The sequence below is a fragment of the Apteryx mantelli genome, chromosome 1, assembly GCF_036417845.1.
Source record: "Apteryx mantelli isolate bAptMan1 chromosome 1, bAptMan1.hap1, whole genome shotgun sequence".
NCBI classification, from domain to species: domain Eukaryota; kingdom Metazoa; phylum Chordata; class Aves; order Apterygiformes; family Apterygidae; genus Apteryx; species Apteryx mantelli.
This window is the reverse complement of record NC_089978.1, coordinates 20337746-20359762: the sequence shown is the minus strand read 5'-3', so window position 1 is coordinate 20359762 and position 22017 is coordinate 20337746. Positions and strand designations below refer to the sequence as shown.

At 39.4% G+C, this 22017-nt stretch overlaps 1 protein-coding gene across 3 annotated transcripts in view; it reads right to left on the bottom strand.

Moving 5' to 3' along the window:
- Positions 1–2240: 2240 nt before the first annotated feature.
- ZC3H12C (zinc finger CCCH-type containing 12C) overlaps positions 2241–22017 on the bottom strand; it is a 40385-nt gene continuing 20608 nt past the window's right edge. For all 3 annotated transcript variants that reach the window (XM_067289984.1, XM_013962216.2, XM_013962215.2), the window contains exons 3-6: positions 9751–9890; positions 6565–6799; positions 5473–5579; positions 2241–4713 (exon numbers count right to left, since the gene is read on the bottom strand). In XM_067289984.1, coding sequence (XP_067146085.1) covers positions 3317–4713; positions 5473–5579; positions 6565–6799; positions 9751–9890 — 1879 coding nt within the window. In that variant the 3' untranslated portion in view covers positions 2241–3316. The remainder of the gene's footprint in view (positions 4714–5472; positions 5580–6564; positions 6800–9750; positions 9891–22017) is intronic.

The following is a 22017-nucleotide window of genomic DNA, read 5'->3' as shown; positions in this document are numbered from 1 at the left end:
AGTACCAAAGATGGGAAAGTGCTGCCCTCTTTTTAGCCATGGGGCAGGCCTAACTCTAAGGTACTTTATTTCTAACTGAAATTCTAGCACTCGATTAGAGTGAAGGCAAGATCAGTGAATTATCTTTTACTGTTTAGGAAAAACGTGATGTTACAGTTCTGTTATTTGCATCAATGCAATTGCATAAAACAAATTAACATTTGACCAGTATTATCACTTTCATGTTCATTACTGGTGTCCCCTTTGTAGGCTGTTAAATATATAGACTGATCTCTTCATCCTGGAAGAGCTCACAAACAACTGCTCATTCTCTCTATCACTCACAACAACAACAAAGGAAATATCAAGGCCCATATTTTGTCCACAGTAAATTTTCTCTACCCAACATAAGATATTCTAAGGGGAACTAGCACATCATTGCACAACATTTAAAACCACCAAATAACTCCTGTTCTTATACTTTTAAAGCATTTTTAGTGCTCTAGTACAAAGCACAGAATTTAACATATTTTAAGAATTCTCTAGCAATCAACACACTTTCAGGGATTCAATACTGCATTAAACATACAGGGAGACAATCAATACTGATAACTCAGAACTGGGCACTTTGGCACACAGTCCCACGCGTCTCCTCTCACAGTTTTAACAACATGGCTAGGCCTGCTGATTGAATACTCTAAGCCAGACTGCTACATGTATATAGTAGGAGCATTCTGATGCTAATGTGATAGGGAAAAAGATAAAATGCCTCTATTACATACATATATTTCTGTTCAGGTTTAAAGGAATTCAACTTTTGGCAGAAGTAAATTCCTACATAAAAAATAAATGTAGAAACTCATCTTTTAAAAACACAAATATAATTGCATTATTAAAACAGCTGCATCTACACTATGGTGTAGTACTTAAGTGTAATTCAATCAAAAAAAGTCTTTGCATACAACTAAGATGAGATCCATTTACCATTCAAAACCTCAGTGTCACTGCTGTATCAGCCTCTACATTAAAACATGTTCTACAGATAGTGACCAACCAAATCAAGGGAAAACTATTGTCACAAGCGAACAGGTCCTCTCCCTAACCAGACAACGCAGGACAGATTATGCACAGCACCTCCTGTATTGTCACAGGGACAGATGAATGCAGATCCCACACCAACTCAACAGTAAAAGCTGTATAGAACCCTACTTCCTGAATTAGTTTGCTGAACATGGTTCAGATTATTGGATATGTCTATAAGCACAATGCTTTTTAGAAGCATTTACTGTATACCCAAATCCTACTCGTTGCAACACATGGTGTCACACAAGTAGTGAAAATGTCTTCCTATTCAAAGGTGCTTGGACATAATTTTCAGGCAGCATTTTACCTTTATTTTAGTGAGTTTACACTACAAAGATTTTAGAAGGAAGAAGATGCCAATTGTTTCTTTTTCTTTTTAGCATGTAAAATTGAGACAGACACCTAAATAAATAACTATTTTTAATTGCCTAACTCTTATTCTATGTCTGAAATCTATAATTTTTAAATAAGGGATAAAATGTTGCCCAAAAGACTAATTATAGTTATACATTTGTGTTTCCACTAGATCTACAAATCAAAATAGTTCTCAGTTTAAAAGATACAATTTGTATCAACAGTAAAAGGTACTTTCTGGTTCTTCAGGGCCTTACTTTAAATTCCAGCAAGTGTACCAAAATTATCAACAGTAACATTGTAAACTAGTGATTTTTAACACTGAACAACATTACAATGCATGGAAACCTAAAACTGTAGGCAACTGACTATGTCACATAAACACATCTGTCATCAATTGCAAAATCTATTTCTATTATATAAAAAAAGCTTACAAGGTGCTAGTAAAACCCATGACTTAAAACCAGAAATATCCCTTACTAGTACTAAAACAGACTGTTTTGTCTGTTTCTAAAACTACACTATTTGCGTCAAGAATTAGGCCTACATGATACAACAGGCCAAAAACTAACTTCAGGAGCATACACAGTATTTCTTCTCCCCCCAATCCCTTCCTCCCCTATCCCCAACCAAAACAGAAAGAAAAAAAGGTTTAAGTTATTATTTTCAGCTACAATATCATTACCATAGTGCAGTTAACAAATGTTGCATATCCTCAACACACACAACCTTTTCAGGCCAGCCTTGATAAATAGCAAGAAAATTGAACAGTATCTTAAATACAAAACTTGCATTGAGATAATTAAATTATTTAAAAACAGGTAAATATTTTATGAAAATCATATTTTATCCAGTATACTTGTGCAGCAATACAAAGAAAAAGACATAAAACAACTAAATGGAAGCCTAAGATTTCAGGCCCATTTCTACTGACCAGAAATACACACAGCTGGATAACAACATATGGGAATTGAAACAGGGTGGCCTGCTTTTAGGAAGTTCTGAGCATTTGCAGTTTCTATTAGGTTCAAAGAGAGCTGCAAATTCTCAGCACCTTTGAAAATCAGGCAATAAGGCTTTCATCTTATCCATAAATTAGTAAAAAAGATTTTTTTTTTCCTCTGATTGTATCTGATCTTACTAATCAACTGCATAACAAAACATGTAACTATTCAAACAAAACAAGCAATGAAAAGTGCCATACTATAAAATACTAATATATTGTTACCCATTTCACCATTAACTGGTAACTTAATTTGTTTAAAACATAAAGTCAGTGCTGTAGTAAATCTTTGTTTTCTATAAATAGATGATTATAGCACAAAAAAGTCCATAAAACAAACAAACAAAAAACCATATTTATGTTGTTGTAAAAAGTTCAAAAACTTGGCTTGAAAATTGTCTGCCAGAAGTAGCAAAATCCTCTTTCTGCAGGTTGTTTTAATGCCACGCAGCCCAAGGACAAACATACAGCAAGTTAAGAAAAAAAAACAACAATAAACAAAAATCCCAACAACATGTTACAAGGATATAGAAAGTGCTGCATATAAACCCCTGATGCACCAAAGATTATAACCAGAGACCACAGATTTTATATATATATATATATATATTTATACATACATATATATATATATATATAAAAATAAAAATTTAAACTGGAACATTCTCCAGCCACGAATATAGCCATTAAAATTTTTCAAACTAGAACATAAAATTCATCAGTTACTTCCAATGCATGGGGCTATACATACAGACTCCATGATACAGTATTTCACATAAATGGATTACTATATAACCTCCTTGCTGAGAAGGAGATCCCAAATGCTATTGTAGCAAACCTCCCTCAGCATTAGAGCTGAACTGAAAACTACTAGACACCACAAAGATGCATCATCTTTCAATAACCTAGCTGAGATTTTTCCACTAAAATGGCTGCAGCGAGCTGCTGAGCATCTGTCACGTGAGGGTTCTTCTTCATAACAATTCTCACAAGATCAGGGGGGAAGATGTTGCACAGGTTTATGTAAACCTTCTCCCTGGTGTCTTGATGCCTTGGAGGGTCTTGAGGGATTCCACAGTAAGGTACGCGCCAAGTCTGGTCCTGCTGTTCAGGTAAGCTTTGGAAGGCAAACTGCTCGTAACACGGCTGTGTGGGGTTACTAGGTAAAGAGTAGGTCTGACGATAGCCATATGCATCAACTCCGTAATTTGGCCTATCCCAACTTCCAAGCCCGTCTTGGCCAGAATAAGGCTTTCTATGTCTTAATGGAGAATTATCATATAAACGCGAATCTGAAACGCTGTCTATTCTTGTGGACACAAGCGCTCTCCCCAGATGCATGGTCTTTGAATGCGCTGGACTCTGAGATGTAGAGTAGTCATTTGGACAACTAGAACGAGCACCGACTGTTGGATGCTGTAGATGCACAGCCATGTACGGAATTGGAGGTTTGTGGTGATGCTTTGGTTCTTCATGACTATAACTTTGCACTCGTGTTAGAGGCTCATGGTAGCTTTGTAAGAAGGGCTGAGAGTTAAGGCGGCCATGGGGGTGCATATGTTGGCACTTCAAGTTCTCTTCCAGCTGTGGGTCAGGCGAACTCACATAAGAGCGATCGCTGTAGCCCACATAAGAATCACTACTACCACAGCTCACGCTCCCTTCACTACTGCAGTCAGAAGCTACAGAACTAATCCTGTAATCTGTGTCCAAGGAGAAGCGCCTTTCAGGACTACGTGGACCAGATATACTTAGATTTGAATATGCATTCAGCATAGAGTAATACCCTACGTCCACAGGAGACTCACATTTTGGATACTGGTCATAAGGCATTGGTGTTCCGTGATTTTTGGTTGCCATCATCACTGTAGGATACTGTCCCTGTGGTCTTTGATCCTGAGGTGGGAAGTGAACTCCAGATGGAAGGCCATTGACTAAAGGGGCAGTACTTTGGGGTTTTGCAGCAGAGGAACTTGGTATACTAACTAAAGAAGGTACAGACCTGGTTTCCAATTTGTTTTTGGTGGGAAGCTTTTCCTCCAAGTCTTGATAGACTTGAGTCCTTATACTAGGATCCGATTGCCTCTTTGGAGCAGCACGCTTCAGCTCAGAAGTGCCATCATTCTTAGTGCTACAGGGAACACTATTGCTTTTTACCAGTCCTCCTTCACTTGTAGTTTTGGCAGCTGTGCTTCTAGACATGGCACGAAGTTCATCAGCTACAGATCGCTGAGGTTGATTTCCTCTTTCTGGATGATAGTATTTGCATTTGTGTCCATAGGTACATTTCTTCCCTATTAATACAAACATAATGAGATAAAAACATAAATCAAAATCTTTTAATCATTACACAGTGGAAATGGCCTTCATTTAAAGTTTTACTGGTGATTTGAAAGATCTTGCAAATGTTTTTGTGTGTCATGGTATGAGATTTAAGATCTACTTTCTTGTACTATGGGAAAAAGAGGTGGTAATGTGCTGTAGTTAGTGCTCTAGACAGACAGACTGCTACTACCAGCCATGTTTTGAGCTGAACATGATGCTGTACAGCAACATATTTGCTGTATTGTGCTAAGGAGATATATAAGTGGGAAACTTAATGCAAAAGTCCCACAGAGTCATAAGACCAGCAGATATTCAGCTCAGTCAAGATGGTGGTGTGCCTGCTGGGATGCTCAGCAACTAAACTTTAGGCAGCTCAATCCATTTTCTGGAAGAAAACTTAGACATCTTATGGCCTAAGCAGGTTAGAGAAGGGCTTTCTGGACCCTGCAGAATTTAGGTGCTGTTTTGGATCTCCTCCTGCCAATCATTAATAAAAGCTTCTCCTTTAGTTCAACTGGCATGTAAAAACATGCTCCTTAACTAGCATATGAAAAAAATCATTTCAGTTTCCACAAACTCCAGTGCTCAGCATTTCGAATGTTCAGAAACTAAGACCATGATGTAAAACCTCTGTTTAAAAGTTTTTATTTTTGGTCATGTTAAAATAAAGCAGGAACTTGGTCCCCAGTCCCAGCAGTAGAGAAAACTGATGAGTTAAATCAAATTACCATACGGACATGGTTGCTTCTTATGTTCTGGTACAATAGGCTTCTTTCTAAGAAAATTGTCCAGACTTGGGCCATGGCGGCCAAGAGGATCATCAGGAGGCATAAATCTATAAAAAAGACAAAAAAGTGTTATGGAAATAAGCAGGGATTTTCCTAAACCTCATGCAAAGACCAGAACCTCATGATCGAGTCCCTGCACCATAACCTCATATACTGACATTTTTAACCCGGGTTATTTGAGATTTACGGTGGAATCAGAAGGTCATTTTGAAAACAGCTGCAGCTCTTGATGTCACTGTACTGCAGCTGTGCAAGACCGCATTTCTGTTGTAGGTACTGCCCACAGAGATGAGTCCCAGAAAAAGACTATGTGAGCACCCTGAGCCTGCTTCAGCCACCTTCATTCTAGCCCAGCTGGCTGCTCTGCAGCACAGCAGGGCTGCACACAACCTGTCCCTAAACCAGTGATGGGGCAGCAACACAGGCATCAACTTCTTAAATTGCCACAAATAAATTTGCAAAAATATGTTGTTTGTCTGTACCAAAGGCTCTTTCATCAATATTTAGGCACTCAAATACAAGTGCCTGTTTGGCAGAGTACTGATTCACTCCCACTACAAGAAGCTACTGGTAGTAACTGTAGTTATGCCAGGTATATGAAGATACCATACATAGATCTGAGCAGATGGTTGGAGTAGAGGCCTCCTGAGGGCCCTTTCAATCTGAGCTGTTCTATGATTTTACAGTTTAGGAGTCTAACCATAGGCACTCAAAAATACTGGCTTAGTATATCAAGAGAATAGGAATCCTATACCTTAGCATACATCAAATATACCAAACACTTTGACATACACCAAAAGACGAAAAAAATCTAGAATAAAAAAAATATAAAGAGATCATTATGGAAAAGCTCTGGCAAAAAACAGCGTTCAAATGCTTTTAATCAGAACACCAAATCTACGATTGACTAATCCTTTTATTTTCCTAACATGTAGCTAATGATTTGGGTAGAAGCTAACAAATTCCTACAAGTCTTCAAATTGTTCCTTTCTCAGTTATTTTAGTGGCACATATAAAGACAGAATGACTTACTTGTCATTAACAAATGAATACATCAGCAAGCGTTCATCTATGAACTTCTTCCATTCTGGCTTTTCATTAGCTAGATCCCTGTAGTTATCATTAGAAACAATGATGCCATCTGACTCAAAAGCCAACTTCACTATAAATCGGTCATCGTAGCATACCACCCTTCTTCCTTGCACTCGACGGGATGGTGTGAACACAAGAATCTTCTCTTTTTCTAATTTACGCAAGATTTCTTGGTCTACAAGGATTAAGAATCAGAAGTTAAAAAAAAGAAAGAAGAATATGTTTGTTTGATCTCCAAACACATTAAATTTGAGGAAGAAAACCCAAGCATTTAGGAATAAATGCATCTGAAATAGTTATAGTCCAGCAGAAAGCATCGGATGCATGATATTTGAAGTTAACAGTCAGCAGTCAACTGGCAATACTTTCCAGAAAAAAAAGAACCCAACCCAAACAACAACTCTCCTCCCCACAAGCCCATAACCCCTCCATACCATTTCTAGAACAACACGGGGGACCTTGTTCACTTTGCTGTGTTTAAAACAAATACTACTTATCAAAATGCCCATGAAAACCTCCTCTGGTTGAGGAAGAAAAAAACCCCAACCTTTAATCTTATCAGATGCTTTAGTGAATAGGAGGGCTATCTCCAACTACTGTCAAGAGTTTCCCATAACTGAACTCCTTGCTAAAGACAGACCTCTTCCATCCCTGTGCAGTACCCACCAAGAGGAAGCTTCTGAAATAGTTCCAGTTGCTCATATTAATGGAGCTGCCTCATAAAAGTCCCTCCCCATCACGAGAGGGGTTGCCACTAGTGCACACAAGGCCTAGAAAACCTATATCCTGTAAAAACACTCAGGCTCTTCATAAACTTTAACAGCTTCCTCTAAAAAGACCTCTGATGCCATCTTGTAACCAAATTACAGAAAGAAATAGCAACAGCAACAGGTCTTTTGGTGACAGTAACAGTTCAGAATGTATTTTTCCTTGAAGGACATAAAATTTTATATAAAAAACTGTACCAAGTCCAAACAGATTTCTCTTTAATTCTGCTAAATACATGTATTTAACATTTTGCATAATTCCTTCTTGTTCTACACTGCCCTTCAATCACCGAGCCAATAGCATTTTCTCTTTCTCTGTGTGAAATCTGGAGTTCCCAAGGAGCTTGGGAAGCTGAGCTCGGGCTACTAGTGAGGGCAATTTGAACTAAGATACTGGATGTAGCAGCAGCACACCAAGGACTGGGGCACATACCCCAGTCAATTCTGCTGGCCGTTGCTGTCCACAGAGCAGGCAAGTTATAAAATGAAAATAAATAAAAAACCAGGCAATATCTAAAACTGCAGAATATGTTTGCACAGTGAATACAACTCCTGGCTTTTAATAATGGTTTACATCTCAAGCAACTCAACTGTTTTGTAGCACAAGAAACTTGACAGGGAACATCTTCCATCTAGAAAAAAGACTCCAACAGGAAGAAATACTGCATTAATGTTACATGTGAGTAATATAATTGATATACATGTTTATCTGCTTACTAGAAAAAACACAAGTTTTGAAATCCAGCCATTTTGTATTCACTTTTCCCCCTTGTGGTAATAAGAGTTTGATGGAAGGTGATATTTTTCCCCACTAAGAACAAAATACTTGCCATGTTTAGATGAATGGCAGGTAACAATAAGAAAGATGCAGTTGTTCTTTAGTCTAAGAGGTTTTCCACAAATATTCAGTTTAGAATCATCCTTACATTAGTCATTTCAGACTTTTTCAAAATTCCAAATGGCCACATACTTCAAGTACATATCTTTGGAAATGGACTGTCAACACAACTTATCTCACAAGACTAGCAGCAATCAGGCTCCCTCCATCCTGATAAGACAACTGAAGAACCTTTATTTTACAGAGGATACAATAACTAAGCTTGGCTTTCCCCCTGTTTTCAAGGTCCATAACAACATATGGCAAACTCATTTTTCATTGCTAGAGAGCTTGTCAATGCTAAACTAAAATTCTAAAATTCTCAAAACTCCTTCCTGGTCTTGTAGCCCTGTTCATAGCTCTAGCTGATATTACAAGCCAATTCTGATTAGTCAAATCTTTATTACTTGGCTAATGCTCTCTCTCACACCTCAAACACTAGTAACAGTGAAACAACTTGAGCAAGACCACCTCTTATGATGGGCTAATACTTCTTCCTTCTTGGGTTACAGTTTTGTTTATTACCTTTGCAATAATCTATAGTAAAGATTTATCGGAGTAACTTCAAAGAAAGGCTCCAAACTGCCTGTTATGAGGCGACAACAACAGCTTTCCAAATATTTTCTTGCATTAACAAGGTACATTCTAGTAGCAATCAAGCAAATGATATGAAGTATTGTAAAGATCTTTCCAGGTCTTTGGAAATGCATGTGAAGATCAAAACATGCTTCCATTTTCTTTTAGAAGGAGCAGCTACTATTCTCATAAACTTTTTTTCACCTTAATTAAAGGCAGCCATGTCTTCAAAAAACAAAACAAAACAACCCCCCAAAACCTTCTAAATTCCAGGGGGTTTTTTTTACTCCAGAATCCTCTTCTGCTTAAACTTTAAGGCAGCAGGGAGGATGACCCTCTAGCCTTCATAAAAAAAAGCAAGAAATTTGATAAAGAAATAAATACCTCTACCTCATTATTTTTTTCCTGGATAAACATATTTCAAATAAAAATTTCAAAAGCTGTCTCACTTGTTAAAAGTAATGATCAAAAGGGGAACTTTTCCCTTTCTGTGAGGATAATTCCATTAATTCCAAGTATAAGGCACAGTGATTCACTGCAGGTGACCAGCAGACAGACAAGTCTGGGAAAATCTACTCACCACAAGAAAGATCAGTCAGTGAATCAAAAACTGAAACCTCTTCCCTGTCAATACACCATAGGTATAACAATTATTAAAAATGACAATTACATTCTTCAAGAAATAAGCAATAATGTTCAGGGAAAACTTAAGAGGCAAGCAGCAAAGCAGGTTTTGGGCAGGGCACTGTTTTGTCTTTTTCCTTCCTGAAGATTGCAATGGGACTAATACACCAAAGAAACTTTTTACTATAAAAATTTTCATTTCTAAGGATTTGTTCATTTGAACAGTACCACTTACGCTGCACAAGGAACAAAACAAACCAGTGAAAGCAAAACCGAACTTACCTGTGATGAGAGCGTCAGGTCTCGACTGTTCTTTCCTCCATGCTGGCACAAACACTGTAACATCCTTGTGTCCTCTTTCCAAAAACCAGTCTACTGCCAATTTTATTCCTCGACAAGAAAATACTTCTTTGTTCCCATGGCTGAAACACACATTAAAATTCCTAATTATATGGCTTTGATTTCATACAACCGTAAATGGAATGTAGCATAACACATATCTACCCATTTGAACCTTGCCCAGACATAGCTATCCCTTGCAAAATGGTAGAGGCCAAAGAGAGAGAAAGCAAGAAGGAATACTGAATCTGCCCAAGCCTGCAATATGTGTACATAGATTCTACAAATAAGGCAAATATAAGCAGAGAGAGTTAAAAATTCTCAAACATATTATATATAACAGGCACCACAGAAACTTGATGAGGCAAAACAGTAGGGCTGGAATACTGACGTGAAAGAGCGCAATTTATTTAGGAAAAGCTGGTAGATACACTGAACGCTTGTGGGCAAAGGCAGTTGGGGAAAAGAGAGCAGAGTCTTTGCAGTGGGAATCTTCCAGATCCCATCTAAACAGAGGAGGAAATAGATGAGAGCGACTCCAAGCCAAAAGGGGTGGCAAGCGTTCTGCAAGACAGATTAGACAAACTGGAGAGACTGTCCAAAATCAACAAGACCAAATCAAGCTTTTGCAAAGTACTGCACTTAAGAAAGAGAACTTAAACGCACACGTAAAAAAAAATGTGGAGAGACAGAAGTTCAGCAGAATATGATCAGACACAAGCAAAACAAAGATGCACATCTGTTGTGCAATAACTGTCTGAGGTAAGATGAGAGATGCAATTATTTCATTTTCCAAAGGCAGATGAGTCCTCAGCTGACTTCTTCATCCAATTCTGGGCACCACATATTATGAAAGACACAGATAAACTGGAAAGAATCCAAAAGAAAGCAAAACAAGATCTATGGGAAAGGTTGCCGGAAGTGCATCTAGTTAATCTGGGGGGGAAAAAAAAAGAAAGCAGGCTGTGGAGGAACAAAACAGTCTTCAATACATAGGATGTCATTAAAACAGAGAACAGTGATCAATGACTGATCAGTTCCACTGCATAAGAGCAGAGAGGTCAGCCTAACCTGCAGGAGGAAGAGTTAAGCAGTATATTAGAAAAGGCTTTCTAACTGATGAATGGGACAACCAGCCTAGGGATGTTTGGCAGTCTCCTCATGGACGCTTTGAAGAATGAGTCCAACGGCTCTGCAGGGGATGGGCCACATCCTGTCCCAAGCACATGGGGAGAACAGAAATTTCTTCTGTGGTCTCTCCCAGCCCTGCAGCTCTGTGTAGCAGAAAAAGCACACTGGCACAACAGGGGCCCATTACTTTTCACTTGACTTGCTTGTCAGGTATAGCATGCATACTGCATAATCTGCTTTCCAGAAAGGTAAGAAACACTTCTTGGATCAAGCAGTGATTTGTAAAAGGGACAATATGATGAGGACTAGACACATTGATCCTAAAAGTTCCTCCTACTTGCATGTTTCTAGGTGAATAAAAACAGTAGCAAGTTATTTTAAAACTTTTTTTTTCAGTAGGACCATTGTAAAATACCTGTTATTTCCAGCTTTCTAAAATACAGCATTGCCTATACATTCCTTGATACCTTGAGGGAGCTTGTGTAATTGTGAAATGGATGAAGTGCCACAATAATAGTGAGAAAAAAATTAAAAATAATATTCAGATTGCAGAAGCCTTCAACGAATACGGCATACACATACGTGATTTAAATAGATAACTATACTACATCCTCTTCTAAAGATGCTGGAGACAGGATCTGGAGACATAATCACATACTAAGATGCTGCAATTCTTACAGACTGCAATAATCAAAGTTTGTGAATTTTAGCTGGCGCAGGGCACTCTAAAGATAGTTTAAGCCTCTCTCTGTGCCTTTAGGATTATACTAGGAAGCTTATCAGAAGCAAGAGGTGCAAGTATCTTAATATCCTATTTAGCTTTGAGTATAGCCCTCTGCAATAATACATTCCCTGTTTTATACAGTAATATGTAATACACTATTACAGTGTAATAACATTGTAGTAATAATAAAACACAGCAACACTTTTTTCTAGGTATGGTTTTATATTATACATTTATTCTTGGGTTTGTTTGGCTGAAAGAGCAGTAACTTTGTATATTTCATGATTTCCCAGGAACAGGAAACCCAGCTACGCATGAACAGACATCTGAAATGCGCACACACACATACACAGACGAAAAAGGGCCACCAGCCTCTCCAGCCACGGCAGGTTGCAGAGAGGTGTCATCGGACAACACAAACACAGGACACAGGTGCACTCAGGATGCAGGCCGAACATGACATTTTTATTTCAGCTGAGCAATCTGAGGTTTCCTCTCTATGTGCTTCAGCCTCCCTTGCTATAAGGCCTCCTTTGCAAAGCCTGATACAGTAAGTTACTGTTAATGCTATAAGCAAGTCATGTGCAATAAACATATTGTAATACCTTTTAAAACAGTTGAGAAGAGGTTGCTCCAGCTACTAGTCAAATTCCAGTGAAAGAGTGATTGCTCTACTGTTATTACTCTAAACAATCTCCATGGTTTCAAAGGGATAAAAACACTTTTCACTCCCTACAGTGAACATGGTTTTTGTTATACAGCATTTTAGAAACAGAATGTTTCCTCCTGTAAATCTGAGAAGTCATTTCTGGAATGAAATCCTGGCCTCATGGAAAGAAATGGAAATTCCTTCCTATTGCTTTCCATCGGATCGAAATTCTAGGCATACTTTTAAAGCCAGAGGGATGATCAGGCAATTCGGTTCCCTGGTTTCTCTCTCACCTAATACAGACCATTAAAATCTTTTCATCTAGAATATAAATGCGAAATATATTTAATCTCTACATGTGGGTGTGTATAACAGAAATGGGAAATATATTACAATGCATACTAACTTTTCTGCACTGCTGAGCAAGGAGATTTATAGCTCACATAAGTCTTCACATTTTTTCAGACACATGCCTAAGCTGGTATCTGAGTTGATAAAAATTCCAAAGAAATTTAAATGACCAGTGAGAAAGTCTGTGAAGATGACATGTGATTAAAATTTGCCCTTTTCTTCTGTATTGTTGCTATGTAGATTTGATGCTTTCTTTTTTGCAGTCTTTCTGCTTCATCAGCTTTATGATACATCATATGATGAAAAGATTGAAATCATGCTTCTTCCTCTGACTTGTTTTTCCTTCTGATGAGGTGTAAAGAAGAGAAGAAATATTTGTACTTCTTTGTCAAGAAAGATATTTTTAAATATCTCTTCCCAAATATTAGAAGTATATGAAAGCTGAGAGCATTCAAGATGACAGGCAGTAACACTGGTTGAGACATTGGAGTATTCTGCTTTGGTTCTGCTTGCCGACTATATTTAATCTACCACTGTGATTGGAAAGATAGATCAAGAAAACTCCTTAAGAAATATCTAGTTCACTTTCATATCATGCACAAATGGTTCTTTTTTACCACCATTTTTATATTTGGCCCATTGATAGCTGTGGTTTTATTTTTAAATGAGAAAAGAAGTAGTACAACACTGAACACTTCCTGAGCAAAATCAGTGAAGCATTTCTAGGCTAGCAGAGTTAGCAGAAGTGTGGTAAAACATCTGATGAAAACATTTTCATTTTCTCTGTTACCTTCCTAGCCCCGAGACTAGATTTTCAAGTGACTAAGTTGTTGAAGAGAGTTGTAGTATGCTTCCAAAATGCTGACTATTTACAATACTTGCAGGATTTCAGGAGTGCTCTTCTCCAATATTCAGACCACCATGGAGTTACCAAATTTTGAAAACTACAGAATACTTATACACTTATTTTATAATGGCAAGAGACATTAGAGCCAAGGTCTAAAATAAGCTCTGTTGCAATACATATGCAGGTTTTTATCCAACGGAAATGTGTTACATATCAAGACACTTCACAGGTAAAAGTGTATTAATTAAAACTAAGAACAACAAAATTAAAACAGGTATCAGTCTAATGATAAATTTAGAGAACTGCCAAACTATTTTCTTCCATCCTGTCAGGGAAGGAAAACAGTGTTCGGTTCATAATATAGAAATATAAGAATTTCCATCCTGGATCAGATTGGTGACTCATTAGCCTGGCTTTTTTTTTTTTTTTTTTTTTTAAATTAAAAGTTCCTCTAATTTCCTAACCACAGTAATAATTTGTACCAAAGCATTTCTCAGTAACCCGGGCCTTCTGTCAGTCTTGCATTTGTTCCTTATATACATGTTTTGGTGGAAATGTGAAGTGGATACAAAGAGAAGTTATACTCAAAGCTGCCAGTAACAAGCTCCTATCCACATGATCATTACTTGTTGGAAAAATATTTTTATCTATTCCTTAAAGTGACTTCTCAAAACAATTTAAGAACCAAATCAGACTACAAAGAAAACGCTGCATTAGACTGCTGGTGTCACTGGAAGATGAACGTCTGAAACGAGGTTGTAGTACCCATCAAGTTCAGTGCCACAGTTTGAGAAGTGGCTAATGCAGTTAAACTGTTAAATGGAAACAACATTTGGCATAGATGTGACAAATCAAATCATCCTTCAGTTGCCACTGCATAGAGTGACCTACAGATGTGGCAAAACTTCTACACAGACAGGGTATCTGAGAACCTCTCACTACCACCAAATGACATGCCTCATGGCTTGCACATGGGGACAAGACTCCGTGGCCTAAACAGAGATGTCTAATGTTGGTTTAGGCACCTTTGGGTATCTCGTACATCCTCCAGCTGCTACTCCTCAATGGCATGGGGGTCTGGGCCTGTGTCCCATCTGCCAAGCCAAGGCGCAAGTTTCAGATATATCTAAAACATGCAGCTGCAGGGAAGGCTGGGAACAAAGGCTATCAGTACAGTGTGAAATGTCTTTCTGAAGTGGGAGCACATTTAGCTAAAAACAATAACCCAAACCAACATCTTCCTCTTCCAAATAAAAACTACATATGCAATGGTTATTTCAGGTTGCCTTTTCTTTGTGCAATGAAGCACCATCAAGCACCATTTAAATATACAAGCCAAAATTTTCCAAAAGGGGAGATTAAAGTTCATTACCTACATGCCTTTGGAATCCTAAGGGTGAGGTTTTCAGTAAAATCTAATTATTCAAAACAAAATTCATTGATTTTAAGCTGCAAGCTCAGATGGCATGTTTTCTATATATAAATTCAGATGACATGGGTTGCCTATATAATTCTGAAGGTGGTTGTCTGAAAAAAAATTTTTTTCTAAATACAAGTACGACACATCTGGTTATTTGCTTATCAATGCTGTCTTCATGTTGCTCTCATGGAAAGCACAGCAACAAGGAACTGGACTTTTTTTTGTTTAGATGTAGCTTTTCAGCAAGAAATTTCTCAACAGCAGTACATTTATGTAAAATCTGAAATTCATTCTTTTTCCTGTTAGTGAAGAAAGTTTAAAGACACCCGTGGCAACCACTAAAAACTACAAATGAAAGACAGAAGCACATAAATAAAATAAATTTTCCAGCTGTCTTTGCAACTAACTGCTCTGTTCCTTATTCCTTGCTTTTTGGTGGCAAAAGCCTGTTTTTGATTCCAGCAAAAGTAGTATCACGACCATCTCATAACTAATTTTAGGCAATTTTCAGAGTACCAACCTTGCCTTTGAAAAGGACAAGCAAAGGAAAAGGAGTGTCAGATATGCTGCACAGCTTTTCTCTTGCCTTGCTGCTTCTTCTGTCTTAGGGGGGAAAAAAAAAAAAAAAACACAGAAAGCAGGTGTTTCTTCTCTTATAATCTGTTAGACTTGGAGAAAAATGACCTTCTCCTCTCTACTCCAGATTGCTGAGGTTCAGCTGAGGAACCTCGGTATCTGTGAAGAGCAGGTCCAAGGCTACACTGGAGAACAAAGCGACAGAGTGGTGACGATCTGCTGTTGTTGCATAGGCAAAATTTGCTTCTTTTGCCTACCTCAGTTACATAAAGGCAGGATTTAAGGTAGCTTGAACTTCAGCAAAGAGGGACCCAGAATTACTGTCGACTGAAATGTGTTCATTATCCCTGTAGTATATATACTGTGAAGTTTATGCTAAATAAGGTGTTGAGTGCTCTTTTTTTTTTTAAAGTGTTAATGGACAAATACTTCTCTTGCTCACATGGACTAAGGTTCTAAATTAAAATCTTAAATTACAATACCATCTACATGCAAAAAAACCATATTATGTAGCAGTGTTAAAACTGCACAGTTCTCTGGAACATGCATCATTGCTCAAGTAGGGTACAATTGAATCCTAGGTTCCTAACATTTAGTCCCACTTCCGTCTCAGTTGGGGGTAAATGTATACCAAGTGCTCTACAGCTGCTCTAGGGGGTTACACAATGTTCTGTTCAGCTCTAATTTATATAGTTTATATGTTTATATAGTTTATATGTTTAAAAACCAGTCTTGCCTCTAAGAATATTCTAACAAAAGATTTTGTGTGTTAGGCTTAAACACAGTCAATTTTCCTGTTCTGTGAAAGGATTAAGTCAACAATATGAAAATTAGAACAATGAAAAAACAAGAACAGATTGAAGCATCCAACAGAAACTAAATGGCAATTCTCTAACTCATGGGCCGCAAAAGCCACCTTTCTGCTGTTCAGCTGAAAGAGGAGGTTTGTTTTGTTCTTTTACACTTTAACTAGGTCATATTATCTAGCCAATATTGGAGCATTAAAACTTGAAATACCCAAGATGCATTTGATTAACAGCTTTCAGTTTAAGGGACCAATAACAAGCAATGCCATCTCAAAGTATAATGAAGGTTTTCCAAGCATTACTGAAAGACCACTAGAGTAATCAAGATTATCGTTATTATTATTTTTACTATAGCTTGCCAAAGAAGCTTTTCTAGAACAGGATTAGTCACCAGACAGCATATAGGCTGGATCCGGCTGGCCAAAACAAGTTATTCTAGCCCAAGCTGTGCTCTGTGCTGCCCTTTATCCTCCAGGAATTCACAAATCTGCCCACTGTCACTTGACTGGATGCAACCAGTTACACAAAGATGCACATCTAGTCATGTATTCAGACAAATCCTTCCTTCCTTCCTTGTGTCAGAACTAGCTGTTCTCCCAACCACATAGGTGGCTGGTTTCATCAGCAAGTCTAATGGCAAACAATGCTTTTTGAATTTTTTTTCTCCTGGATTGCGAAGCTGAATCAACTCATTTTGCAGCTGCTCAGTCACTAGATGAGATGCAGATGGGGCAGTACCCCTGATAGTCAGGTAGAGGGGAGGCTGAGAGCAAGACTGTCACTCTGTGCCAGTCTTTAGATGGTTTATGAAACCACGTTCTTGCTCAGTGGACATACACTTAGTCATGCAGTAGGGAGACATGGCAGCCCACAGTGTTTGATACTTCCAAAACAGAACAAGTGTCTCACACCACTTGTATTATTGGATATCACTCACCTCAAACTTCTTCAGAACACCATTTTCCCCTGCATACATCAAATAAACCCCTTAATGGGAAATTACTAGTTCCTCTTTAAAATAATTGTAATAGTAAATGGTGTCATCAAGAATGTGTCTTATTGCCTGCAGCTATGATAACATGGGAGTAAGAACACAGACTGCAGTCTGCCTATCTCCGAGCACATGGGAGAAACTTCTCAACAACGTCTCCCAAAGGACTAGTTACAATTTTGCTGAAAGCACAGGCACCATTTCCCATTAGCTAGCTATTCAAGTGAGCTAATCGAAAATACCTTGGAAAAGGAAATTAAGGAATAGATTTGCCAGTTTGTAGGTGTTAGGTACTCATAATAGCACCCTGGACATTTAGATACAGAAATTTGAGCAAGATTATACAGAAATTCACCTGCAGTTCAGACATTCTACACTGTTTTGAACACTGTTCTTTTTACATGTAAAAGCTGAACTACTCCCTTTTAATGTTTAAAGTGTCTATTTACTATTACCTAATTTCCTGAGGAGGAAAGGATGGATCCTGCAGGTCAACAACTGGTTGGGCAGCTGGTGTCAACAACAAGGGTTCAGTTTTTACAGCCATGGGACACCCTTTGAGGGATCAAGGACTGCTACGAAGGGACAGAATCCACTTGACCAAGTAGAGCAAAAATATCTTTGCCAACAGTCTGGTCAAAAGTGGAGCAAAAGCATCTTTGCCAAAAGGCTCGTCAACCTGGGGAGAAGAGCTTTAAACTGGGAGTGACAGGGGAAGGAGATGATGACCCAAACAAGCAAGGAAGTAGTAGACCAGGATGGTAAGCAAAGGGTGCAGTGTGACATGGAGAGGAGAGACCTCTTAATGAACCAAGACAGGGCTGAAGGTGACCCATCTCAAGCCTATGCACATAAATAAGAAAGTGCTGAGAGGACAGCATGATGGAGGAAGCTCTCTTACCTTTACAGGGAAATTGGCATGACTGGGTGCCTCTCTGAAGCGCCTGTACACTAACACATGCAGCATGGGGAACAAACAGGAGGAACTGGAGGTCTGCATGCAGTTGCAGGGCTATGATCTCATTGGGACTGCAGAAAGATGGTGGGATACCTCACATGACTGAACTACTGCAATGGAAGGATACAGACTCTTTAAGAAGGACAGGCCAGGAAGGCATGGAGGGGCGAGTTGCCCTTTATGTGACAGAGTAGTGGGAATGCATGGTGCTCTGCCTAGGGACAGGTGATGAGCCAGCCGAGAGCTTGTGGGTCAGGATTAGAGGGCAGATCAACATGGGCAGCATTGTGGTGGGTGCTTGCTACAGACCACCTGATCAGGAAGAATTAGGTGAGGCCTTCTTCAGACAAATGGAAGAAACCTCACTCACAGGCCTTGGTCCTCATGGGGGATTTTAACCACTCCAATATCTGCTGGAGGGACAACACAGCAAGACACAAGCAATCGAGGAAGTTTCTGGAGTCCATTGATGACAACTTCCTGACACAGGTGATCAAGGCGCTGATGAGGAGAGGTGCTTTGCTGGACCTCATATTTACAAAGAAGGAAGAACTGGTTGGTGATGTGAAGGTTGGAGGCAGCCTTGGCTGCAGTGACCATGAGTCAATAGATCCTGAGAGGAACAAGCAAGGCAAGCAGGATCACAACCCTGCAATTCAGGAGAGCAGACTTTCACCTGTTCGGGGATCTGCTTGGAAGAATCCCATGGGATAGAGTCCTGGAGAGAAGAGGGTTTCAGGAGAGCTGGTTGACTTTCAAGGATCACCTCCTCCAAGCTTAAGACTGGTCCATTCCAATGCACAGGAAGTCAAACAAAGGTGGCAGGAGACCTGCATAGATGATGAAGCAGTTCCTGACTAAACTCAAACATAAAAAGGAAGTGTGCAAGAGGTGGAAGCAGGAACAGGTGACCCAGGAGGAATACAGAGAGGCACTGTCCAAGCGCGCAGGTTTGGTGTTAGAAAAAACAAAACTCTCTTGGAGTTGAATCAGGGGAGGAAGATGAAAGGCACCAAGAAGGGCTTCTACAAGTACATCAGCTGTGAAAGGAAGACTAGGGAAAATGTGAGCCTGCTGCTGAATGGGGCAGGGGACCTTGTGACAAAGGACATAGAAAAGGCCAAGGTACTCAGTGCCTTCTTCTCCTTGGTCTTTACAGGTAAGGTCTGCCTTCAGAAATCCCAGACCCCTGAGACCCATGGGAAACTCTGGAACAAGGAAGACTTCTCCTTGGTGGAAAAGGATCAGGTTAGGGAACAAATAAACCAACTGGACATCCACAAGTCCGTGGGGCTGCACCTACAAATGCTGTCATTGCAAAGCCACTCTCATTAAACTCTGAAAGGTTATGGTGATTGGGCAGGGGGTTTCCTGAGGACTGGAAGAAAGCAAACGTCTCTTATCTTCAAGAAGGGCAAGAAGGAAGATCCAGGGAACTACAGGCCAGTCAGCCTCACCTCAATCCTTAGGAGGGTGAAAAAGCAAATCCTTCTGAAAACAATTTCCAAACATATGAAGGATAAAAAGGTGATTGATGGCTTTCTATGATGATACGACTGGCTCAGTGGATGAGGAGAGCAGTGGATGTTGTTTGCTTTAATAAAGCTTCTGACGCCATCTCCCATAACATGCTCATTAACAAACTGATGAAGTACGGGCTAGATAAGTGGACAGTGAGGTGGACTGAAAACTGGCTGAACTGCAGGGCTCAAAGGGTTGTGATGTGCTGTATGAAGTTCAGCTGGAGGCCAGTCAATAGTGGTGTGCCCTGGGAGTTGATACTGGGGCCAATATTGTTTCGCATCTTCATCAGTGACCTTGATATTGGGGAAGAGAGCACCCTCAGCAAGTTTACAGAGGACACAAAATTAGGAGGATGGGCAGATACACCACATGATGGTGCTGCCATTCAGAGGGACCTCAACAGGCTGGAGAAATTGTCCAGCAGCAACCTCATAAAGCTCAACAAAGTGAAACGCCAAGTCCTGCACCTGGGAAGGAATAACCCCATGTACCAATAAACCCTGGGGCTGACAGGCTGGAAAGCAGCTTGCAGAAAAGGACCTGGGAGTCCTGGTGGACAGCAACTGACATGAGCCAGCAAAGCACCTCTGTGGCACAGAAAGCCAATGGCATCCTGTTGCCAGCAGGTCAAGGGAGGTGATCCTTTCCATCTACTCAGCACTGGTGAGGCCACATCTGGAGTGCTGTGCCCAGTGCTGGGCTCCCCAGTAAAACAGAGATAAGGATTTACTGGAGCGAGTCCAGTGAAAAGCCACAAAGATGATTAAGGGACCGGAGCATCTGACATATGAGGAGAGGCTGAGAGATCTGGGATTGTTTATGCTGGAGAAGAGAAGGCTCAAAGGATCTTGTTAATGTGTATAAATACCTGATGGGAGGATGTAAAGAAGACAGAGCCAGACTCTTCTCAGTGGTGCCCAGTGAACAGACAAGAGACAATGGGCACCAACTTTAATACAGGAAATTTCATTTGAACATAAGAAAAGATATATTTTTTTTGTTTTTTAATGGTGAGGGCAGTCAAATACTGGAATAGGTTGCCCAGAGAGGTTGAGGAGTCTCTATCCTTGGGATATTCAAATGCTGACTGGACATGGCCCTGAGGAACCTGCTCTAGCTGACCCTGTTCTGAGCATGGGGGTTGGACTAGATGATCTCGAGAGGTTCCTTCCAATCTCAATGATTTTGTCATTAAAAGTTGGTGGAAACCAACTGCAGACCTGTTGATTTGATTCTTGGACACAGAAGATTAAATCAATTAACAGAATTGTTTTAAGGCCCTGTGGAATACAGCATGCATTCATATTTGGCTCATTTTGTAAAGGCGGACAAGAAAATAATTAAGCATAGGAAGATGCATATCCTAAATATTTATCGTGGTAGTAACTGAGTAAACATTAAGGAAAGGTGGCTGATCCTGAGCTACTTCTGGAATATGTTTGTTGCAGCTCACAGGGAAAGTCACACTTAAGTCCACCCATCAAGTCTGAGTTGTGCTAATTAATAACACCCCCCAAGGCATTTCACAGCAGCTGAGAGCCATCACAGAACGATGAAGCTACAAACCACTAAGAAATGACAGACCAAAAGATAGCAAAATTAAAATGATAAGTTTCCAAACCAGCAGCTCTGTTTCAGGAAATCAGAACCTTCTGAACATTTAAAGAAGTGATTCAAACTTACATGAAATTCAGTTCCAACCCATTTTAGAAGTCTCTAGATGGCTTTTAGGTTGAATACTCAAATAGTGTTTACTCAGCTGGAACGTACTTCCTTTACAACTCAAGTTGGACCAAAAGATTAGCATGATATGGCAGGTAGAAAGAACTCACAGGAATACTGCATTTGGAAAGAAGCAATACCCATAATTTACGGGCTAATCAGTTTTGCTTAAGTCTAAAAAGGTCATCTTGTTGCCATAAATAAGACCTATATTTAAATCTCACTTTAAAAAGTCCTATTTAAAGGAAACAGACATGATTAGGAGCTAAAAAAAACCCAGAAACCTTTAGCCCTGAAACATCTTGCACCAACTTTTATTACTGAGCTAATAAAAACCATGTCAAGTCATCAGGAAACTAAAAAGAACCTTTTAAACTGTGACACTAATAATAAAATAATCCTTATGAGTCATCCAATTAGTTACTAATCAATTTGTCATTCATATTAGACATAAAACCATTTCTCAAGATCTCTTTGCCATTTCCTTTCTCCCATCTTTAACCACTGAGGA